At 35.1% G+C, this 24,510-nt stretch overlaps 3 protein-coding genes across 3 annotated transcripts; 1 reads left to right on the top strand and 2 right to left on the bottom strand.

Moving 5' to 3' along the window:
• Positions 1–2,509: 2,509 nt before the first annotated feature.
• g6pc1a.2 (glucose-6-phosphatase catalytic subunit 1a, tandem duplicate 2) lies at positions 2,510–6,177 on the bottom strand. The gene is made up of 5 exons (XM_059323990.1): positions 5,840–6,177; positions 5,657–5,766; positions 4,581–4,701; positions 4,176–4,291; positions 2,510–3,418 (listed from the first exon to the last, which is right to left on the bottom strand). Exons 1-5 carry the CDS (start codon positions 6,067–6,069, stop codon positions 2,916–2,918), a joined length of 1,080 nt encoding a protein of 359 aa, XP_059179973.1. The 5' UTR covers positions 6,070–6,177; the 3' UTR covers positions 2,510–2,915.
• A 2,253-nt stretch (positions 6,178–8,430) lies between these two features.
• Positions 8,431–12,376, top strand: g6pc1a.1 (glucose-6-phosphatase catalytic subunit 1a, tandem duplicate 1). Its single transcript, XM_059325220.1, has 5 exons — positions 8,431–8,893; positions 8,965–9,074; positions 9,937–10,042; positions 10,127–10,242; positions 11,868–12,376. The coding sequence occupies exons 1-5, from the start codon at positions 8,676–8,678 to the stop codon at positions 12,374–12,376; spliced, it is 1,059 nt and encodes a 352-aa protein (XP_059181203.1). The 5' UTR covers positions 8,431–8,675.
• A 5,850-nt stretch (positions 12,377–18,226) lies between these two features.
• On the bottom strand, positions 18,227–24,420 carry psme3 (proteasome activator subunit 3). Its single transcript, XM_059323979.1, has 10 exons — positions 24,230–24,420; positions 23,148–23,180; positions 22,978–23,040; positions 22,399–22,503; positions 22,228–22,276; positions 21,438–21,556; positions 20,310–20,446; positions 20,127–20,181; positions 19,606–19,692; positions 18,227–18,891 (listed from the first exon to the last, which is right to left on the bottom strand). The coding sequence occupies exons 1-10, from the start codon at positions 24,269–24,271 to the stop codon at positions 18,811–18,813; spliced, it is 771 nt and encodes a 256-aa protein (XP_059179962.1). The 5' UTR covers positions 24,272–24,420; the 3' UTR covers positions 18,227–18,810.
• Positions 24,421–24,510: the final 90 nt, after the last annotated feature.

Genomic DNA, 24,510 nt, shown 5'->3' with positions numbered 1-24,510 from the left:
AATTAGTCGGTCAGAAAAAAAGTTCCTCACTAGAAAATAATGAAAATAATGCTCTGCATTTATGAAACATTTTTCTTAATACAAAGTGATTAAGGTATTTGTCCCACAAGGCTGGACACACAGTCTAAGAAAATTCTTTATTAATATTTCTTTCTTTATTTAATTGCACATTTTAAAAGAAAAGTATCGAAGCCTTGAAAGGCAAGAAACAGATTTTTTTTTATTATTATATTTAGTAATTTTCACTTTGTTTTTTAACAGGTGAATCGTTTGTTTTTTCATGTTTCTTTGACTAATTTTTCTTTTTCATCATGAAAATCAGGCGAATTTTTTTTTCTTTGACAACAGGTGAAAACTTTTATTAATGGGCCTTTTTTTGGTTTAAGTTTGATTTAGATTTTTTCCATGGGCCTTTTTCCCCCCCAAAAATTATATTTTTTTATTTTATTCATTCATTTACAATTCTACAATTCTGCAATTCTATATGAAGTCAAGAAACATAGCAAGAGTAAGAGCCGTGGGTTCAGTTTGAGTCTATTAGGACGTGTATTAAGAAGTGTTTTTAGGTCTTTGAGCCGTCAGTGCGATACTTGTTGTTGTCGTCAGTGTAAATCAAGAGTGAAGGTGTTCAGGAAAGAGTTGGTCTTCAGTCTCTTCTTAAAGATTGAGAAGGACTCAGCAGAACGGAGGGAGTTTGGAAGTTTGTTCCACCACCAGGACTCTACAGAGGAGAAGAGTCTGGTTTGAGACGTGGAGGCCTTCAGCGGTGGAGGAGCCAGACGTCTTTCACTGGAAGAGCGTAGTGGACGGGAGGGTTGGTGGATCTGAACAAAGGAGTTCAGATAAACAGGGGCTGTGTTGCTATTTTGTAGGCAAGAGACAAGGCTTTGAGTTTGATGCGGGCTGTGACCAGGAGCCAGAGAGAGAGATGAGGAGCAGAGTGACATGAGCTCTCCTGGCTGGTTGAAGACCAGACGTGCAGCCGCGTTCTGGATCATCTGCAGAGGCTCGGTGCTGCAGCAGGAAGACCCGCCAGTAGAGAGTTGCAGTAGTCTGAACGGGATAACACAAGGGCCTGAACCAGGAGTTGTGTCGATTGCTCTGTCAGGTAGGCTCTGATTTTCCTGATGTTGTACGGGGAGAATCGATAAGATCGGGCAATCGAGGACACATGAAGCTTGAAGGTCAGTTGGTCACAGGTTTGACACCCAGGTTTTCGTGCAGAGGTTGTGGGCACAAGATGCATGGATCCAAGCTGAAGATTGATAGGCTGATGTAAAGTGGGACGGGCTGGGACGTCGAGGAGCTCCGTCTTTGAGAGGTTGAGCTGAAGGTGGTGTTCTGTCATCCATGTGGAGATGGACATCGGCATAACAATGGTATGAGAAGCCATGATGGCGGATGGTTGTGCCAATCGAGGTGGTGTAAATTGAGAAGAGAAGGGGGCCTAGCACTGATCCTTGAGGCACCCCAGTGGAAAGGTTTTGTAGTTTTGCCACTTCTCTCTTCCAAGATACTTTAAAAGATCTGCTAGGTAGGACTCGAACCATCGGAGGGCAGAACCTGAAATACCAAGTTCTGTGAGTGACGAGAGGAGGATCTGGTGGTTCTACTGCAGAGAGGTCCAGCAGCTAAAGAGCTGAAGATTGGCCAGACAATAAACAATAAACACCGCAGTGATTCTGTTACAGACAGGAGCAGTCTCAGTAGAGTGACCCTGCTTGAAGCCAGACTAATTTGAACCGTACAGGTTGTTCTCGGAAAGGAACCTTTACTTATTTATTTATTTTGTGACAGGACAAAAATTGTGGCAGACAACAGTTGGATTTTTCTTTTTTCAAACCTCTTTTGCCATCTTCAAGAATAGGTGAAAAAATTGTCATGGACCCCTTTCTATTTATTTATTTTTTTTAATTTATCATTGTTTTTGCATTTGTGGCAACAAGGGAAAAAAGTTTGTTGTGGAGGGGGTTTCTATTAGGGGCCATAATTCATATAAGTCATATCTTCCTTCTCACATTCACAATATTACCTCTGACATACACAAAACACATAAACCTATTTAGCTCTCACATACACAAATTTGAACTTCTCACATACACTTTTTTCACAATAATAGTGCATGTGAGAGGTGTGTTTTGTGTAAATTCAAAGTAAAATAGTGTATGTCAGAGCTAAAATTGTGAATGTGACAACAGACAGCAGCTGAATTTTGAATGACTATTCACATTTGAAACTGGATTTATCCGCTCATAAATAGTCCAGCATAAATTAAAAAAAAAAATCTAGATTCTACATGGATGATCAATCATATGTACTTATATCTATAAGTTAGGTATGAATATCAGTTATAAATATCAGCAGAAACTCAAGTAAAGTACAAATACCTCTGAATTAATACTTGAGTAAATATATTAAGTTACACTCCACCACTGTTTACCTCAACACAGCTGATTAATAGATAAATAACTAAAGGTTTGATAATGATGGTGTGTGATTCTACGATGCAGTAAAATATAAACCAAGTCATTAATACATCTTCAAGATATTTTTTATTAAAAATATTCAAAACAGTTCCAAAAATACTTTCTTTAACATTTAAAATACATTATTAATAAAGAGCTGAAATACAACATGAACGCTTTGAGTGACTGTTATTGTCTTTAAACTGAGGTTCGTTCATCGTTTTGTCCTTTTCCAAGTGGAATGATCAGATTTTGCTGGATTCATTAGTGGTCTGTGTTGGTGCTCCTGTTATTTTGGATGGTGCTTTCACTTCGTGTCACAGAGTTCAGTGTCCAAAATCCCACCGGTGACACTTTTTGAGGCCTTTTTCCTGGAAATATGAATGTAAAAGGCACCAGAGGAAAGTTTTTTTTTCTCCATTTCATGAGTCTGTGTGATCTGATCAGTGCTCAGACTCCCTTTTTGCTCTGCAGGCTCAGAGCTCCGTTCACGCAGTACGGGATGATGCTGACGGTGACCAGCGGCACGGTGGCGCTCTTGCAGAAGGACAGCAGGTAGAAGAGCGGCACGGTGTGCGTGGGAGGTTTGAAGGAGTCGAACAGGTGCAGCAGGAACAGAGAGCTGAGGATGCAGCAGGCCTTCACCAGCGTGCTGCTGCTCCTCTTGGTCTGGGTGTAGAGGGGCGAGTGCAGGCCGAGGCCCAGGCCGAACAGCGTGCCCATGTTACGCAGCAGGCTGGCGAAGGGCGTGCTGTCCAGGTGGACCCACTCCGGCTTATCACACCACCGCTGGGCTTTCTCCAGAGTCCACAGCAGGTCCACGCCCACCACTCTGAGCAGCAGGTAGAAGCCCACAGCGAAGGAGGTCAAGAACAGAGTCGTGTAGAAGTATTTCTTCATGCTGGCGTTGTATATCCACTGAGTTCTGTTGAAGGCCTCCGCCACGATCATACCTGGAACCCAATGATTATTATTATTATTATTATTACTTTATTTAAAAGGGGACAGTGCAATTTCATAAAACACATGATTACACATGCTTAAAAAAGCCAGAGTTAGCCAGAAGGCTAGTTTTCATCTGTAGTAATTAAAATATCACCCTACATAAATATTTTACACATACTTGTAAAAGCTAAACTTCCACAGTTATTGTAGGGTTTTTAACTTCTTTAGTCTGTTTTATATATTTTAATAGAATTTTTTCTATTTTATTTTATTTTTTTATTTATCTCATATTTTGTGTGCATTTTTTCTGTTATGTACTTTCTTGTCAATTATTATTAACATTTTTATTATACTTTTTTAATATTATAAATGCTTTTTGTCTGTTTTTTCTCATATTTTTTGTGCATTCTTCTTGTCAGTTATTATTCTCATTTTTATTTTAATATTATTATATTTTATTTTAAAATTATTATAATATTTTTTCTATTCTAAATAATGTTGTATTCTAGTTTTCAATTTTTCCATGTTTCAATTTTTTTAAATTACATTTATGTTTATTGTCTGTTATTTTCCATGTTTGTAGTAAAAAAAAATCTGTATTTGTTTTTGTTTTAGTCTGTGCTTTTTCACAATTTTTCTTTACTTTTTAACTACTACTACTATTTTTTTCATATTCTATATTTTTGTTATGCACCAAAACACCAAATAAAATCCCTTGTATGTGAAAATCTCCTAATTCTTATTCCTAAATACTCCGTCTCTGACCTGAGATGACCCCGGCGATAACCTGGTGGGGGAAGTGTGCGGCGATGAAAACTCTGGAGAGACACACACACACCTGGACGCCCCCAAACAGCGTCCACAAAGCCACCTTCAGATACCTGAAAGAGAATAAATCACACAGTTTAAATCATTTAATTTTGCAGCTGCAGCACTCGAGATTTAAAGCCAGTCAACGTTTTTTCAGCCATATAACCATTAACACAGTTATTCTCAGCTCGTCATGAGAACTTTCAGCCGCCTGGACGTCAAAACAACTCTTGTATAATCTGGTTTCTGCAGCCAGCAGTTCTCAGGAGTCAATGATCAACCTCAGCGGACAGATAGTGTGTCCTCAGCGATAAGACACATCTAGTAAACAACACAAACATCGATGGCTCCCAGACTCACCGCTCCCTGTTGGTGGGTTTCTTGCCCCCAAATTTCTTCTTGCTGGTCATGATGGCGAGGATGGAGGTCACCAGGGTGTAGTAGACGCCCGCCGCGCCCATGGCGTGACCCGAGGGGCTGCCTGGATCACACACACACACATTTACATTATTTTTATGATTTTATTATGAGATAACACTGTACTTAAGTGCAATTATAAGGTTTATACTTCACTACATTTGTAATATATTGTCCCTTTTTACTTCCTTATATTGATTTGAATGCTGCAGTTGAATGTTTTATATTTAAAATATTATAATATAAAAATATATTATAAAAAACCTCTTACAAAAGTGCCTGGATGGTTTCAGAAGTGTGTGAAATAAATGTAAGAAGGTACACCAAATACTGTAGCAAAAGAGATTAATTTTAATTAATTAATTTATAATAATAATTATTATTATTATTATTATTAATATTATTATTTTACAAAAAGCAAAGATTGAAGGAAAAGACTAAATGCTTATTACCGATTTGTGCAGCAAAATTTACCATTTATGTCTCACAGTATCTTACAGTTTCTTACATTAAACCGTCAATTCATAGAAAAATCAAAAGTCACGATGAATGAATGAACGAGTGTAGCAGCTGAAACTATGATGTACACTAGTTTTCACATAGAAAAAGACAAATAAATAAAAGCTAAAATATGCTTGAATTTTAGAATATTTTTTTTCAATTCTACATTCACTTTTCATAAGTATTCTTCTCATATTTTTTTTGTAATTTTTTTTGTACAATAAATTATGTTTTTTTGTGTTCATTTTATTAAAAAAAACAACAAGTACTTAAAAGCTAAAATGCCTAAAATCACCAATAAGACAATGCTATAAGAAAATAATGTATATAGCACAGCAGTATAATGTACATTTGCACATAGAAAAAGATCCTTGACAAGTTTTTAAAAGCTTGCAGATTTTAACATTTGTTTGGTGCAGAAAATTTACTAATTTCAGTATCAACATGATGATTTTCAAGGACCAAGTAGTGGATTGGTAAATGAACCCTTCTAGTTAAAGTGTCTAGATGTTTCTCACCTGGGCCGGTCTCACAGGTCATGGGGTACTGCTCGATGTGAGGACGGACTGTGTTTGCATAATGAGCCGTCTCGTGGACCCACCAGTATGGCCTCTCCCCAAACAGAATCCTGAAGACACAAACATGCATTAAAACCAGGTAATAAAATCTCTAATTTCTTTGCTCCTGGAACCTTGACTCACCATTTGAACACCAGGTTGAGCCAGTCTCCGATCACGGCCACCCAGATGAGCTTGACGGCCACCGAGGACCGCAGGTGGAACCAAAGTGGGAAGAAGATGAAGAAGGTGTTCCTGAGGTCGGCCGCCCAGGAGACCCAGAGAAACAAACCCTGGGCGTCCTGATAGTTGGTCTGCAGGTAGCGGGTGGTGCTCACCCCAAACCCCTGCATGGCGTCCATTACAGCGTCCATCTTTGCCCCAAAACAGGGAGAGTCTCAAATCTCAGTCTGGTGTGTGTGAAACAAGAAAAACCCACTGTTGCTATCAGTCACACAGCTGGTTGGTTTTATACCGGAGGGGCCCACCACCCAAACGCATGCTCACAATGATCTTTGGACCTTACACATGAGTAATAAAACACCAGGCGTCAGGAGCGTTTTGTCACACAAACAAGCCAAAAAGATATGGGGGAAACAAAAACGTCAATTGGTGTCTTTATCACTGAACTACTGTACGGAGAGGAAGTCAGTTGACCTAAATCAAACCAAACTGTTTGCAGGATAACATTTGATTTGTATTAATCAAAATATATTATAACCAACATCAGCCTTTTTTTGCAGCCATTGTGCAGCCAGTTATATAATTATGTTTTTTGATGATTTGGTGGAAGCATCTCACTGGTGGACGGAGCCGATTGTAGGTTACATAAGGAGATCAATGATTAAATGATTGGACTGAAGTTGAGGAGATAGTTGGTGATAAAGCAGAAGATTGGCAGGTTGTAATTCATGTTACAGAAACTACATTTACTCAGGCAGGATACTGCACTTCAGTGTAACTTTGATGCATGTTTAAGTTAGCCTGAGACGAACTCCCATAGCCTTTTATTGATTCCCAATGAATGATCCAAACTGTTCATTATGTCAAAGGGGATATTGTGAATTCTTTCACACAACTGAACTGTCAATATTTAGGTTGGTTCGGTCAGCAGTCGTACTACTACTATCACTTGGAGTGAGGCTAAACATTTTAGCCGCTTATTAGCTCACAATTTTAACAGTTTATCCATAATCCACTTTTACAACAGTTATAGTTTTAGTTAACATTTTCAACTGTTTATCCATAAAGCTACATTTAGCTAACTTCTAAATTAGTTTATCCAATACTTTAAGCTAACTATTTCAACAGTTTATCTGTAATTTCAGCTAACTATTTAAACTTTTTATCCATAAAGCTACTTTTAGCTAACTTTTTTTTTATCAGCCTATAGGCTACATTTAGTTTAAGGCTATGACAGTTTTAACAGCTCATTCGTATGTTTTAGCTAACTATTAAAACTGTCTATCCATAAAGCTACTTTTAGTTAACTTTTCGTTAATACGAAAACTTGAACACGACACACTTAGCTAACTATTTCATCTGTTTATCCACAAAGCTACATTTAGCTAACTTTTAGGCAATACTTTAAGCTAACAATTTTAACAGTTTATCTCTTTTTTAACAGATTAGACAATAGTTTTAGCTAACTATTTCAACTCTTTGTCATAAAGCTATTTTTAGCTGACGGTTACAACAGTTTATCTGTAAATATGTAACTACTTCAGCTGTTTATCCATAAAGCTACATTTAGTTAACTTTTAAAACACTTTATGCAATACTTTGCTTACAGTTTTAACAGTTTATCGTAATATTTTATCTAATTATTTCAACTGTTTATTCATAATGCTACATTTAGCTAACAGTTTTATCTGTAATTTTTATCTAACTATTTCAACTGTTAAGCTCCCTACTTTTAGCTAACTATTTAAACTGTATATATATATATATATATATATATATATATATATATATATATATATATATATATATTTATATATATATATATATATATATATAAAGCTAGGCCTACATTTGGTTAACTTTTAAGAGTTTAGGCAATATTTTAAGCTAACAATTTTAACAATTTATCGTACGTTACATCTAACTATTTAAAACGTATCTCCATAAAATGACATTTAGTTAACAGTTTATGCGATACTTTAAGGTAACAATTTAACAGTTTATTGTACATTTTAGCTGACTATTTCAACTGTCTAACAATAAACTTTTTTTTAACAGTTTATACGATACGTTTAGCTAACTATTAAAAAACTGTCTATCCATTAAGCTACATTTAGTTAACTTTTCTTTAACACAATACACTTAGCTAACCATCTGTTTATTCATAAAGCTACATTTAGCAACCGTTTATGTCAACCGTTTATCCAATACTTTTACACATTTTCTTACACTATAACTTGAGTTGAGAGTATCGTCACACCCCTACAATTTACCATTCTGTATGAGTAAGCTACTTTTACTTTTACCTGCAAGGACGTGCAAGTTGATGAGCTCATATTATTTTATCTTGTTTTGAGGGACAAAATGTCATTTCACATTTAAGGTCCTCAGCCTGAGTAATAAGAAAATAATGACGCACTCTACACTATCACTGGGACACAGATGATAAGTTGTGTGCCAGGATCAATGGATTTCACAAGCTTGAGCTCAGAGCAGAGGCAATTTAATTGATCACAGATTTAAAAAAAAAAAAAAAAAAAAAAGTTTTCCCAGGAATATGGGATCTGTCAGAGGGCCAATGGCTGATTTCTGTGATGATGGATTTTAGCAGAGGGGTCACAAGGGGTGTAAAGGTAAAAGAACCTGTCTGTGCTATCCCAAATGCAAACAAATTTGCTAGCCTTGAGTAAAGTCCGATGGGGATCACACAGAGGCAGACTGGAGAGGACCGAGTAGTCTAATTGGGAGAAAAAGACCCAGATTAAGCGCACATCGTCAGGCAAGAGGTTGTGGTATCATGGATCTTCTGCACAGTTGGGGGGTCGAGCTGGCGGTCCATCTGCAGAACACATACAGCCAGTATGAGGGCTTGTTCAGCCTGGCGTCCACAGTGGCCGACCTGCACACCACCTTCTTCTGCTTCTTCCCGATCTGGTTCCATGTGTGGAGGGACACGGGGCTCCGGCTCATCTGGGTCGCCGTCATCGGAGATTGGCTAAATCTGGTCCTGAAATGGTAATTTAAATGTTTTAATGTAAACTGAAAGACAAAAAGACAAGAGCTGAACTTTGGTGTTTTCATGCCAGGGTTCTGTTCGGAGAAAGGCCGTACTGGTGGGTTCATGAGACCCGGTTTTATGGAGTAGGACCGGCCCCTTCCTTGCAGCAGTTTCCCATCACATGTGAGACTGGACCAGGTACAGTTCATGACAGACCTGCAGTCAATCACATGACAACTGTCTTTTCTGATTGTTGAATTGATTCAGTGGACAGAGTCAACTGTAAACCAGGTTAATTGCAAGATAATATATAAAGAATTTGCCAAGCACTCATTGCTTTCTCTGAATGAACATGATCTAAACAAAGTGTCGTAACTAGGTCATAAACTTCAGTACTTTTGACCTTTTGTAGTGTTTTTTATCTCCATAATTTGTTAAAAGGGATTTGAGTTCGGATTGCATAATGTCTCCTTTGCAATTTGCTTCAGTTTTTCTTTCTGTTTTCACTTAAGCACAAATTTGTCAATTACTTTGGTTAATATTGAGATCAAGACTTTTTTTTAACACAACTACTCATGCAATAAGTGAACTTTTAACTTTATCTGTATTTTCTTGAGTTTTAAATAAATTCAACCTAAAAAAGAATATCTAAAAAAGGGAGAAAAGTAAATAAAATAAATATGTATTCAGGCGAAAGTGCACTAAATATACAATAACAATATAAAATACAAATGCAACAAGTCTTAAGTAAATAGAGAAATGTACAAATGGAAATAAAATGGAAATTTAGAAATAAAAAATGAAGAATTAATGGAAATAAAGTGATGGCACTTCTCAAAATATTTTAAAGTTTTACAATGCAAACAATCAATCAGTTACTCAAGAAAAAAGTGAATCACTTTCTAAATAAAGTAAAATTCTGCCTTTATATGAATGCACGAGACATACAGTTCAACAACTTTCACTCTAAAATAGGAAATCACAACCACAATAAATCTGTACAGTAAATTATGCGACTCTTTGCAGATGAGGCCTGATATTATATGTGTGTTTCTTGCAGGGAGCCCCTCAGGTCACGCTATGGGTGCAGCTGGGGTTTGGTACGTGATGGTAACAGCACTGCTCGCTATAGCAACAGAGAAGCGATGTCCTCCTTTACTGTACAGGTGAGTCTGTGGTACTCACTCATGTAATAAACATGCATCTTCCGTGTTATTGTGCACCCATGTCTCGTATTCGCTCTCTGTCAGATTCCTGCAGCTGGGCCTGATGGTGCTGATGGTCCTGGTGTTGCTGGTGGTCTGCATGTCCAGGGTCTACATGGCTGCTCACTTCCCACACCAGGTTATCGCTGGAGTCATTACAGGTCAGTCTGCTCAGATAATGCAGGATTTATACATTCTGTAGTGATAAAAGTTTGTTGTTTCAAAACAAAAAAAAACTGCCATAAAGGTATATATTAAATAATAATTTCCACTTTCAGTGAGTTGAAGCTTTTAACCAGCTTCAGTCCTGATCATCACGCCAGTTTGTTTACATAATGTCACTGTTGTTAAGGAAAAAAACCAACTTTTTTGTATGCTATATTTGTATGCTTAGTTTTAATTTTTAATTAATTTAATTAATCTGGGACATATTACTGATCAGCAACAACACCGATTTTGATGCAAACAGTTTCAGATTAAGAAAAAAATAAAAAAACAACTCCCACACATTAGATTAGAGGAAAAAAATGTTCCCTACCTATAAAAAAGACACTTTTGTCAAATTATGTTTATTAACCAACATCAGTCCTGATCATTACTGCAAAATTTCCATTGATTTGCAGAACTTTAACACTCTAAATGCAAGTGTGTTTACATAATGCCGCTGTTTAAAAAAAAAATATATATATATATATATTCTAAATACTAAATTCTGGACTTTATTTTTTTTTTAAGCTTGATTTTGTTGCATGTATTTTTTTTGTGCAGTGTCAAATAAAAAAAATAATTTATTCTAAATATTAAATTCTGGACTTTATTTTTTTTTTTTTCAAGGATGATTGTGATGCATTAAAATCTTTTTGTGTGTATTTTGTACTTGTCTTAGTGGATGAAAAATGCCCCTTCCTAAAACTTCTATAAAAACTATAAAATACTATATATATTGTTTTCCACTTTCACTGACTGAAATCTTTTAACCGACATCAGTCCTGATGATAGCTACCAAATGTAACTATTTAATGCCTGTTTGTTTACATGATGCCACTGATGATGATTTTAATGAGTTTCAATGGGGACATTTTTGTCCTTAAAAGTGTCTGTATTTTGGATACAGAGTTAATTAACAACTTATGGGACATAGTTGAACATGGAAATCGACTTCAGAACGCCACCTAATAATGTTACGGCCCTTATACATCCTAATAGGTTTCAATAAACAGTTAATTAATCAATTAAGTCATGTTCATTAGATAATTTTGAACAACTTGACACACAGTGCTGAGCTGTATCTCAAAGTAATCTTAAGGTTCACAGCTTTCAGATGATGTTCACCACTTCTATGTGGCATTTATTGTTGACCTGCTATCTCCCCCTAAACACCCACTGCCCACAACCACCAATTCTCAAAAACAACCTTGAACCTTGAACACTAAGTGGTTAATAATGTGAGTTAGAGTATGCCCTTTTCGGAAGGTCGCCTTATTTTGTAGTCAGGCCAAACATCTGAAAATCATCTTTTGCACCGTTATTTTAAGCTTTATTTTCACAATTTACTCCCAAGTCACAAGTAATTATATATTGAAGCAACAAAAAGCAGAATACAGAACAAAGGACCTTGAACACTAACTGGTTAAAGCCTTATTGTAGGAGCTGAGGTTAGACTAAGGCATGAGGGTTAATATTATGGATGTGGTCAGGGAAGATTTCAGTGAAAGGTACATGCAATAAAAACCACATAGAGAAGCTCTTCCTGCCCTCAGTTTGATGAACTCTGTTGTCCTGTCAGGTGTCCTGGTCGCTGAGGTTGTCTCCAAGCAGAAATGGATCTACGGCGCCAGCATGAAGAAATACTTCTACACGACTCTGTTCTTGACCTCCTTCGCTGTGGGCTTCTACCTGCTGCTCAGAGTGGTGGGCGTGGACCTGCTGTGGACTCTGGAGAAAGCCCAGCGGTGGTGTGATAAGCCGGAGTGGGTCCACCTGGACAGCACGCCCTTCGCCAGCCTGCTGCGTAACATGGGCACGCTGTTCGGCCTGGGCCTCGGCCTGCACTCGCCCCTCTACACCCAGACCAAGGAGCAGAAAACAAGCACCGGTTCTAAGACTGGATGTATTATTGTCTCCTTATTTCTGCTGCAGCTGTTGAATGGATGGACATTCTCCTCTGATGATCTCATGACTTTCTATTTTTTGTCTTTTGGTAAAAGTGCATTTGCACTATTAATCCCGACCTCTCTGGTTCCCGGGGCGCTCCGCTGGATTTTCAAAGAAAAGAGAGAAGACAAAAACTTGTGATTCTGCTCCAACTTGTAGTTTAAAGTCAATTAATAGATTCTTTTTTTTTTTTTTTTAATATTTACTTGGATTTTCTTCTTGTGCAATACACAAATAATTTCAGACTTTTAAGACAGTTATTGTGTTGTGCTGGCCTGGATATCAGTTAATTTAAGGAATATGTATTGTTCTTTATACTATCACCTAAAAAATTACATTCCCATAAAATAGGACTTCAATTATGTTTAGAAGAAATCATGTTTTCTCCAGGATTATAGTCTCAGTTGTAAACATGTGGTTTATGTTGTGAACAGAAAATGAACTTTGTTAGGTTAAAAAAATATATTGTGGCTTGGGTTAAAATTAGTTTATATTTCTTACATAAGTTAACACTAAAATGAAGATAAGCCAGTAACTTTTACTTTCACTTGAAAAAAAAGTCTAGTTTGTTTGTCTGTTTAAGGAAAACTGTGTTTCCAATTTTTTAAAAAAAGAAAAGATTTTCACACATTGTTGCTTCCTTAAATGTCAACAGAAGTTGTATACACATTTTTTAAAAAGTGTGAAAATACAAATGTAGTTTAAAACTCAACAAACAGAAATGCTTTATCAGCTCAGTGATGTATAAATGATGGAATAAAGCCTGTTATTTTTTAGAACCAGCTGATTCCTATAAAGAGTTGTGCTTGTTTTAATAGCGCCCTGCTCCCCTATCGGGTTTTCTCCGAATGTCTCAGACTGATACTGATTAATTCTCTGGCAGGAACAAGCATTAAACATTAACCCGAGCATGCTCCCGCCACTCAGCGGTCCCACATAGTGACAGAGCTTCCAGCCACGAGCTTTCAGAAGAGACACGGAGGGTCAAGGGGCAGAGAGCGCAGCATGCAACACGTGTGTCCCTGCAGGCAAAGAGCTGCACATTGTTCATGTTTCAGACGCTGAGCAGGATCACACACTGACTCACCTCCTGCAGCTCTGCTCGTTAAATTATAAAACAAGTGCAATTATGTGTCACCTAAAGTTACTGAAGTAATGACAGGAGGAAGATTTTATTTAAAAAGACATTTTGGGAACGCTTTAAAATAAGGTCCTTAATAACCATTAATTAACAAGTAATAAACCGTTGTTCTCGCTTTAGATCCAGTAGTTGCAAAAAGCATAGTTAACTTATAGTTAACTTATAATAGATGAGCAATAAGGTATATTTTAATATCAATAAGCAAACAAAATAAGATTAATAAAGGCATGGCAAAGACATAATGGGTGGGTCATGGGTGTTTGTAATGCCATTATTAACACTTATATAAGCTTATAAACGCACAATAATGTTAATAAGCATCTTGTAAGGACTTACAAGGGCCTTATTACTTGTTAATTAATGGTTATTACAAGGACCTTAATATAAAGCGTTACCGACATTTTTGTTTGTAAAACTATATAAAGTAGATTGTGGGGTGAATTTGTGGAAGAGTTAAGATGAAGAAATCAAAGTACAAGTTTTTATTGAAAGAATAAAGTTGAAATGTAAAGAATAAAGTCCAGATATAGAGGGGAAAAAATGTTGAGAATAAAGTAAAAACAATGTGGAAATTAGATCAAAATGTCGAGAAGATGGTAAAAATATTGATTTTTTTTTTTTTTTAAATGTTCAGAATTAAGTCAACATGTCAGGAATAAGGTTGTACAGTGAAAATATAGTTTAAATACTGAAATTAAATTTAAAAATGTCAAGAATATAGTTGAAATGTTGAGAATAAAGTCAAAATTATGTAAATTAAGTCAAAATGTCAAGAATAAAGAATGCAAAATATAGTTGAACTGCTGAAAATAAATTCAAATAGTCAAAAATATAGTTGAGAAATAAAGCTTATATGTTGAGAATAAATTAAAATGTGAATAAAGTTGAAATATTGAGAATAAAGTCGAAATGTCTAATGTTGACTCTCAAATCGTTTTAACCAAAAACTAACTAAGTATTAGAGTTGAAATACTACAAAATAAATGTCAAAATATCAAGAAATAAAGTCAATTAATGTCAAGAATAAAGTTGAAATGTTGAGAATGAAATATGAGATTTATTTTGTTTCACTAGACTATTATTTTTTATTAAAAAATATTAAATTATTATTGTCTTATTTTCAATTGAATTAAATAATATTATTGATTTTTTTGGGAAATGTATTGAACTTTAATAATTTAGCAGAACTATTTAACTGTTTATTTAATTTAGAAGGAGTTTTTTTTCCCAGTACATACCTTGCATAAGTGTAGAAAGAATGCTAGGTGAACATCCATCAACAGTACAGTAAAACTAATAATAACATCTATGTTGTAAATTCAGAGCAGTTGAAATAAAATAAAAATTAATACAAAAATAAATAGACAAAAAATAAAATACATATAAAACAGCCTAAATGTTTTCAATAAGGAGGACATTTGGAAGGAGTTTGTTTTATTGTGGAATTATTTTTGGTCTTCCGGGTGAAAGGTGAGGTTTTTGTCTTGGGCATGTTTCTCCACGCCTGAGTAAAAACGTGAGCTGGTCCTCGTGTTTTTCATTTTACCCACGACTCGAAAGTAACTGTAAGTCAATTACCAAGTGAGACTATAAATTAGTTAACGTACGTACGACCAATCATGGTCATTTTTCAAGTACCATAAACGTTATTTTTTAAATTAAAGACGTAAATATTGTCCTCTTAATAAAACGTGTTTAATCTGCGGCTCCAGGTGAGAAACGCTCGATGACATAATCATCATCGTGGCCGTGTGACGCTTCACACCTGCAGATTTTTTTTTTTTTTTTTTTTTTTTTTTTTTTATAAACTTTATTAAGGCAGTTGGGTGGGGTGTAATACAAAAAAATACATCAGAACGTCGCCAGGGGGTTTCAATAAATCATAAAGAGGTTGTCATACAAAAATATTATAAAAATTACAAATATTCAGAGTTTTAGCAGCTTTCAAATTAGTAGAGTCTTTAATAGAATTAATATACTGCTTGGTTTCACTTATAAATATAGAAAAGAGGGGATTTTTTTTTGTGTATCGAGATTTATGTATGTGATATTTTGCCAATAGTATAATTAGATTTATAATGTAATATTGATTTTTTTTTGTGTATGGGAAGTCAGTGAAACCAAACAGTATATTTTCAAAACAAAGGGACAAATTAGGTTCAATTGAAAAAAAAAGGAAGTTACAAATATCTTTCCAGAACTTAGACGAAAAAGGGCAAGACCAAAATAAATGAAAAATACTTTCAGGGTGTCCTTCACAAAAAAAGCAATTCAAATCTAAATCTTTTTTAAAACGTTGAAGAAAAATTTTAGTGGGGTAGATTCTGTGAATTATTTTAAAAGAAATTTCTTTGATCTTATTGTTGACTATATATTTTGCTGGCAAATTCCAAATCTTCTCCCAATTAAGGTTATCAATAAAATTATTCCAATAAGCAATGATGTAGGGGGTTGATACAACTTCTTTCTGAAACAGTGAACGTATTTTTCGGTTATTGTTGCGTATAGAAGAGAAACAAATTTGGCCAATTTCATGTTTGGATGGATCAAGGGGCAAAACAGTCGGATTTTGTGTTAAAGTGCATCTAAATAACATAATTACACCTAGAGGGATAGCATTGAGAACAATATTATATTCATTAATAGGAATTGGGATTCTATATTTTATGACAAATTCCTGATATGTAAGTAAGGTACCATTTGAGTTAAATAACTGATGAACTAGGAGTATATTGTGAGTAAACCAATAGGGGTAAAATAAGGATTTGTTTCTATATATAATGTCTTTATTGTTCCATATATAGTATCTATGCGGGGAAAAGTTATGTTTGTAGATTAATGACCAGGAAAGAAGCATCTGTTTGTGAAAGTTGGATAATTTCAGGGGGATTTTTTCAATATTGTAATTACAAAATAAGAGGAAATTAAGGCCTCCTAATTTAGAGAAAATAAAGTTTGGTATGAAGTTCCAGATTGAAGAGGGGTTTTTAATGAATTGTTTAAGCCAGTTAATTTTGAATGTATTATTCAGAGTGTGAAAGTCTTTCACACCTGCAGATCCCAAAGTCTCCTCTAACATCCTTATCTGCGACCTTCTGATCTGTTTCCGGTGGTTATCTCATGAAGACAAATCTATATGGAGCTGCTCTGTAAGAGAGAGGAGCGTTATGTCATTTACAGCCTCACATTGATTGTTTTACTCAGTTATGACGGACAGATTTACTCTCGTCAGATAAAAAAGATCTCAGACTGAGTAAGTATGTCAGATGGAGGCTGGAGCGCACTTTCTTAACAAATGAATTTCAAAATAAGGCAAGAGTTTGTCAAAATAATTACTTTATAGCTGCAAATAACGAGTTACTTGTATGGACTTGTATGAGAAAATAGTAATAATCACCTAAAAAAATAATGAGTTATCATCTGAAAAACAATGAAAAGCAAAAAAAAAAAACTTTTTATCTCAAAATAATAACTTCGTATATCAAATACATTTTTTAAATAAAAGAAAAAATAAGGCAAAACTTCTTCAAAGTAATGAGTTTATACCAGCAAATAATGAACTTGAGAAAATGGTAATAATTATTTGAAAATGTATTTTGACTCTGTAAATTGTAGAAGCATAACCTTTATGCCTAAACACCACCTAATCAGATCATATAGAGTCTTTATGTTTAAGCAGTGAATATTTGTCGGACCATGAGTATTGAACAGCGTATATTATGTTTGATAGATTTTGTACGATAGCTTGGACGACTTCCTTTCACCTGTCTGTGTATCTGAGGCTGTTGCTTTGCTCTACCTGCCAGTGGAACTATGAACATTTGTCCTTATTAAATGCAAATTCTTTTTTAACTCTGTTGGATTTTGTTGTCAATTTTTAAGTCGATTGAAAGGTTCAGTAGAAACAAAGGTATGTTATGTGCTGCAAGTACTGGACTTAAAGTACAATTTTGAGGTACTTTTATGTACATTTTATGTAACTTTATACTTCTACTCCACGACATTTTGAGGCAAATATTGTACGAAAAAAAAAAAGTTTAAAAAAAGTAAAAAAAAAAAAAAAAAAGTAAAGAAATAAAAAGGACAGTGGTGGAAGAAGTATTCAGATCCTTTACTTCAGTAAAAGTACTAATACCACACTGTGAAATGACTCCACTCTGCTCATTTTAACTACCTAATAAACTTTTAAGTGGTTTCATTTATAAAAATGGGTAATCATTTTAAATGCATCATGTTTTTCATTTTAAATCTTGACCTGAAAAGTAATTAAAGCTGTCAGCTAAATGTAGAGGAGTAAAAAGTACAATATATGTCTCAAAATGTAGTGGAGTACAAGTATAAAGTTACATAAAATGTACATAAAAGTACCTCAAAATTGTACTTTAAGTCCAGTACTTGAGTAAATGTACATAGTTACTTTCCACCATTACTACCTGCCTCTTCTAACTTATACATATCAGTTAAGAGTCCTCCTTCAGAAACTGTATGAGGATTAAAGGGATAGTTTGTGCATTATTATACAAAACTTGGTACAATTATTGTCAATGCCCTCCTGAGGATAACCCTTTAAGGTTTTATTGATCGGCCCCTAGGTGGTACTGTGGTGGCAGTCTAATTTCATATTTGGTACCGTGGCCACACTATAACACTTAAGGCAATGAAATTCATAGGGGTGGTATAGACTGGCCCCTGTAACGCACACACCCCGATGGCAGCATGCCCCGACACGCGTGTACTGCGAGGGGCCGTTCAGTACTGCTTGTTTATGTATAGAAATGCATAAAACACTTTAATTCTTACATTATCTGACAACAAATGAGCAATTTCTTCAAAATCAAAAATGCCAAAAATTATTCTCTTATCAAAAAACGTTTTATTCAGTAGAATCGATGCCTCAACATAAAAGATGCTGTGATGACTCATGAATTTTCACTGAAAACTAATAAGCCTGTAGACCTAAAACCTGCTCAGTATTTCTGAGTTACGACTTTATTATATAATAGAACATCTGCAGAAAACTTTCACTTTCTCAGTTTTTTTGAAGAGCAATAAATGAAACAATGTCACAACGATCTGAGGACGAAATGTTTAATTAAAATTAAAAAATACATAGCGCTTTTTGTTGACTATGGTCTATCTCCCCGTTTTCCTTCAAAGGGTTTTTTAAAACAAGAAAAATATTTTACATTTAAAACAAAACCATGTGCGATGTGTCCATCTATGGAAGCTAATGTTTCTGTACTGGGCTGTGGTGATTGTACTGAAGGAGGTGAATGTCTAGTTGGAGTCCGGGGGGCCGGGACCCGGATCAGGACCCGGATCAGGACCCGGATCAGGACCCGGATCAGGACCGGGGCGACTGCAGGTCAACAGGCAGGGAGACAGAGGGAAGCTGGTGGGGGACAGGGGGGTGGAGGAGGCGGCTGGATGAACATCAGTACAAGGCGTCGCTGTTACTGCTTCGAGGCCTCTTGATCTTCTCAATGTTCTTCAGGATCATGTCGTGTAACGTTACCTTAAAATAAAAAGAAAGTATATAATCATGTGGAACGCAAGTGTCTCAAAATAATGAAAAACTCTCAAAATGACATTGTATCAAAATAAAAGTGAAACTCAAAATAAGTTTCTTGATTAATGACTTTCTACCTAAAAATAATGAACATTTATAAATAAAATAAAGAGAAACTTTTTCCAAATTAAATGAGAGAAAAGAGAAACTGATTTTAGTTTGTATCACAAAATAATGAACAACTTATTGTTTGTGACATTGTATCTCAAAATAAAGATTGGCTTTAAGTGATGACAGATAGTATCTCAAAAGGGACTTTGTATCAAAATTAAAAGTGAAACTCTCAAAATAAGTTTCTTGATTAATCACTCTGTATTTCAGAATAATGAAAAACAAACTTTCAAAAAATGCTATCTCAATTAAAATAGTCAAAATGAATGACTTCTATTAGAAATGCTCTTAATCAATGACTTTGTACCTAAAAAGAACACAAAACTCTTTAAATAATGAGCAACTTTCTCAAAATGAAGATCTCAAATATAATTACATATCTCAAAACAATTGGAAAAAATGTACTTTGTATCAGATTTTATTTTTAAAGAACTCTCAAAAGGAGATTAATAATCTGTTTTAAAATAATCCCTGACAATCTAAAAATAATGTGATTCCATTAATTCAAATTTAACAGACAGTGGTGTGGGAGAAATAAAAACAACTTACGTATTGATTTCTGAGCTCAGAAACTATGATCTTCAGACTGATGTATTCCTTCTCATCAATCTCAGTTACTGTGCGCCGATAGTCCTCCTGCAGAAAAACAAAGCAAGATGAACCAGTCAGAACTATGCAGAAATATCTATACAATGATGCAGATGTGTAAAAAATCTAAATTCATGCTCTGTCAGATTCGTCCACGAGTCGACAAGCAAACAACTTTTAAAATGCTCGTTTTCTGAATGGAGTTCTGATCAATCAGAGCGATGCAATGCTGGATATTCTTTCTCAACATCTGGCGAACATCTGCACTGTTACTGAGAGCACTTTTATGTTTTTTTAAATATCGCAGGAACTCAGACTGTTGTTGGCATTATGGATTTAGGGCTGATTTTTGACTGACTTCTTTATTAAATATCCCATAATGTAAAAAGTGACGTCTCCATGAGAACAGCTGTTAATCTGTCGTATTTCTGAAGTGAAAAAAGTAGCTTATTCTTTAAAAAGAGTAATAATAATACACTTACCACGTGTGGATATTTTGCTATTTTAGAAACCAGCTTTGCCCTTGTGATGTAGTATCTGGACGGAAAAAAGGAGACAAAATTCTGATTTAAACTTGACAAACAGACACAAACAAAAGCAGAAAGCTCCACATTAACGCCTCCTACTGGATTATATACAACATGATCATTATGACTTCTGCTCACCTGGATATCTGGTCGAGGTAAGACGCCGCCTCTCCTTCAACTGTTCTGAGTTCAGCTACCGTCTCCTCCTGGATTGACACGCCGAAGTTGTTGCCGTCCTCTATCCTGGGGATGAGCAGCTGAACCCACATTTTCACCTGGAGGGAAAACAGAAAAACTGGTGAGTAAAAAAGAGAATATATGGATACAGATATGGGATTTCTGGAATCTCAAAGTTATGGAAAACATTGTTAAAAAATTGACTTTGCATGACAAAAATAATGAGCAACTTACTCATGGTGATTTTGTTACAAAATAAAGAAACTAGCAACTTTGTGTCAAATGAAAGAGAATCTCTCAAAATAAGTTATCGCAATGAAAAACTGTCAAAAATAATCACTCATATCAGAAACGTTCCCAATGAATGAACTTGTACCTGAAAAATAATTTTAAACTCTTTATATAAGTAGTATCTTTCTGAAATTATGATCTCAAAGTTAATCAAGCGTCTCAGAAAAATGAAAAAACTTTTAAAAAACTGACTGTGTCAAAATAACAGTGACTTTGTATCTGGAAATAAAGAAACTCCCAAAAAGGAGTTAGATTCTCATCATAAAAACTACAAAAAAGAAAGACTTTGTATCAAAAATGAAAGACAAACTTTCTCAAAATGATAATGAGCAACTTATTCATAGAGAGTTTGTACCAATACTGGTTTCAGAGGGACAAAAAAAAGTTATGAAATAAATGATCAAAACAAAAAAAAACTCCTGAAACTGTTTTTTGACAGCAAAAAATGATTCCAGTCTCTTCATTAAAACCACAACAACCCAGCATTAACCAGAGGAGGGACAGAAAAAAAATCCTTAACATGGTAAAAACTACAGCAAGATTACAGTTAAAGATTTATTTCATAAACAATTATTCCCATAAATAGGGGCGATACCTGAGCCATAGACACCTCTTTTTTGTTCTCTTATTATCTTATTCTTCTTTATTCTGCTTACATATACCACACATGAATTAGTCTAATGTTAAATAATATTATGAAAGGGACACCAGTATAATAAGCATCTCCACCATGTAATGTCTTATATGACCCATTATTATACGGTGTTAAATAAACAAAAAGTTAAAGACATTACTCACTGTGTTACATTTCTCTATGAGCGTCCTGATCTCTGGTTTGACCTTTTCAATAAGGTCAACAAGGCTCCCGTTGCTCTTCATCATCCCACCGGGCATGACGAAGACCTTGGTGCCGGTCACTGGGGGACACGGGGGAGAGAGGAAAGAGTTTCATGTATACAAAAAAGAAGACAGGAACAATTGTTATATACAAGTGAAAAAAAAAAAAGTAAAAGCATTTTATTTGCATGCCGCTCATATCCAGACTTATGGAAGCTGAAATTCACAGCAGAAGGATTCCCATTTGACCCTCCTGTTAGGTTTGTTTTTTCAGGAACAGCAATAACCCCAGGCATGTTAAATTATCCCAAAAAAATAATGAATAACTCCATTACTAACCATTTCAATCAATATTTAGTGCAATGGTGTTCTTTACCTCTCACAGATCAGGTTCAATGAGGATATTTCACAGGTTTTTCATAAAAAATGCATGGTAAAACTTTTTCTTTTGTACATTGGAAAGACCTACATATAAAATACAATAGTTTTTACATGACATTTATTTTTTAAAATTGTATTTTGCATTTAATTTTTTTTTCTTTTTATGAAAAAATACTTTTAACTTTTTCTTTTCTCTCTCTCTCTCTCTCTTTTTTTTTTTTTTTTTTAGATATTTAAGCTTTGACCCGCAACATAACAGCAGGGTTAAATAAATAAATAAATATTCTTAATCCTGGAAAATACTTGAAAAATCCTGGGAAAAAAGTGTCGCAGCGAGGATTCTTTCACTTCATTTCACTGACATACTCACCCATGTCATCCCCACTTCCATCCTCCAGCTTTCTCTTTTTGGCATTTTGCTGTGAAACAGATAGAAACAGGGTCAGACTTCACTCTCACTCAGCATACAGCAGTTACTACTACTACTACTACTACTACTACTAATATTATTATTATTAAGCTCTGAGGATTTAATTCTCACCGCTTCTAGCCCGTCGTGCAGGTTTGAGAGCAGGATGGGGTCTGGCACCGACAAGTTTATCTCAGAGTGGATTTCCTTTAGGTCCGTGATGTTTATGATCGGGTCCTGGAAAACAACAAGGAAACTGTTAAACTGTGCTACTTTTCCTTTATAAAATAAAGTTGAATAATGAGCTAAACTAACTATGCACATACTATACTTAAAACATTTGCACACTACTTGGACACTATTCTTCACATTTACATCTTAACACAGATTTTTACAAAATATTTTTTGCATTTATTTATGTTTTGGGTGGTTGCAGTGCATGCTTTTATCATTCATTTTCCCTTACTGTGTTTATTGTTATGCACCAAAAAAAACAGGGAAAATTCCTCCTTGTATGCAAGATAAGATAAGTGGGGATATTTAGTTGCCACAGCAGCTCAAGATACATAAGATATAAAAAACAGTAGAATAAAAAAAAAATAAGACAAAGACATATACTTTATATACACCATATATACATAAAATACTTACATGGCTGCTATTTGGCATTAATTATTAATAAAGCTGATTGTGATAGACTGTTTTATGTACCTTTAAGAAGTGATCAAGTTCCAGCAACTTCTTTGGGAAAAAATTTGCAACTAGATCCTCTGCCTGTAAGAAAAACAAACTTTTAGTGATTTGAAAACCAAAACATGTTTGATAGCTCTGTGTTCCCTGTGTGGGTTCTTTTTTGTAAATGATACTCAAGTGATACTTACTTCTGAAGTGATACGTTCCCTGAAAGCATCAACCTGCAAACACACAAACAGTCCAGATAAATGATAGATATCATAATAAAAGAGCAAAAAACGCCTTGAAATGTCTTCAGGTTCTGAATCCTGGACTTTTATTTAAAGTCCAGTATTTTCAGAGCAATTTTACAGAAGCAAAGGCTAAAAATACATACACTGTCATATTAGTATCTATAAATCCAGTTAGTGTGAGAGAATAAGAGATGAAAGCTTTTTTAGAAGAGCTAACATTTAAAAAAAAAAAAAAAACTTTATCAAAGCAACATGGCGCAATACAAGACAATACACCAACAAAACGCCGTCAGGGGGTTTCAACAATACAGAGGCAAGCTTTTATACAAAAACACTGTAAAGTGTTCATACATTCAAAGTTATTATAGCTTTCATGTTGGTAGATTTCTTAATATACTTAATATTATATTAATATTGTTTGGTTTCATTTTCAAAGACAAGAAAAAGAGGCTTTTGATTAACGTAACGACATTTATTGATATGCCATTTGGCTAACTGTATCATGAGATTGATGATATAGTATCGTTTTTCTTTTGCAAAAGGAAAGTCAGTGAAACCAAACAGTATATGTTCAAAGCACAGGGACAAATGAGGTTCAATCGAAAAAGAAATCAGGTTACAAATATCTTCCCATAATTTAGTTGAGAAAGGGCTACACAAAATAAATGTAAAACATCTTCAGGGTAGAAGAGGTAACATGACGCAGGTATGAAAACGGCAGCTTGATGAATCGGCTAACTGTGGAGCTAAAGGCCCTTTTTGCTGCATGTGCTCTCCCGGTATTTGTATAAACAGCGCTTTAACGTTAAGTTACCTCCACACCTGGTGTAACAAGAAGCTTATCGTCACCGTGACTCCGCACCTGTCGGCAGGTTTGACAGGTGTTTTGTGTCAGGCGGGAAACAAGCCGGTGAGCTCGCCTCTGTTAGCTCGGCCTTATCAGCGCCAACAAAAAACGTGGCTAACATGCTAGCAGGCTAATGGCAACAACACGCTGTACAACCTCAAACGAGAGTTCCCAAAAACACACAACTTACCTTTGTTTTAATTTCATTGTCCACCTTGAGAAGTGAAGACATCTTATGTGGTTAAAGAGGCGAAGAGCGATTGTCCCGACAGCATTAAATTCAGCTGTAAACGTGTGTGTGGCTTATTACCTGTCAGCCAGCCACACTGTGTGAGCTTAAAGATGACGTCACAGACACGCGACGATGAAAAAAAAACCAGAGGAAAAAAAGAAAGGAGATTTTTTAAACGTTTTTATCAAACGACAAATGCGCAAACAAAAAATCAAGTTGAAATCTATTAACATCCTTAA

The sequence above is a fragment of the Centropristis striata genome, chromosome 21 (assembly GCF_030273125.1).
Source record: "Centropristis striata isolate RG_2023a ecotype Rhode Island chromosome 21, C.striata_1.0, whole genome shotgun sequence".
Taxonomy (NCBI): Eukaryota; Metazoa; Chordata; class Actinopteri; order Perciformes; family Serranidae; genus Centropristis; species Centropristis striata.
Note: the sequence above shows the minus strand (reverse complement) of the source record. Positions and strands in the feature narration are given on the sequence as shown.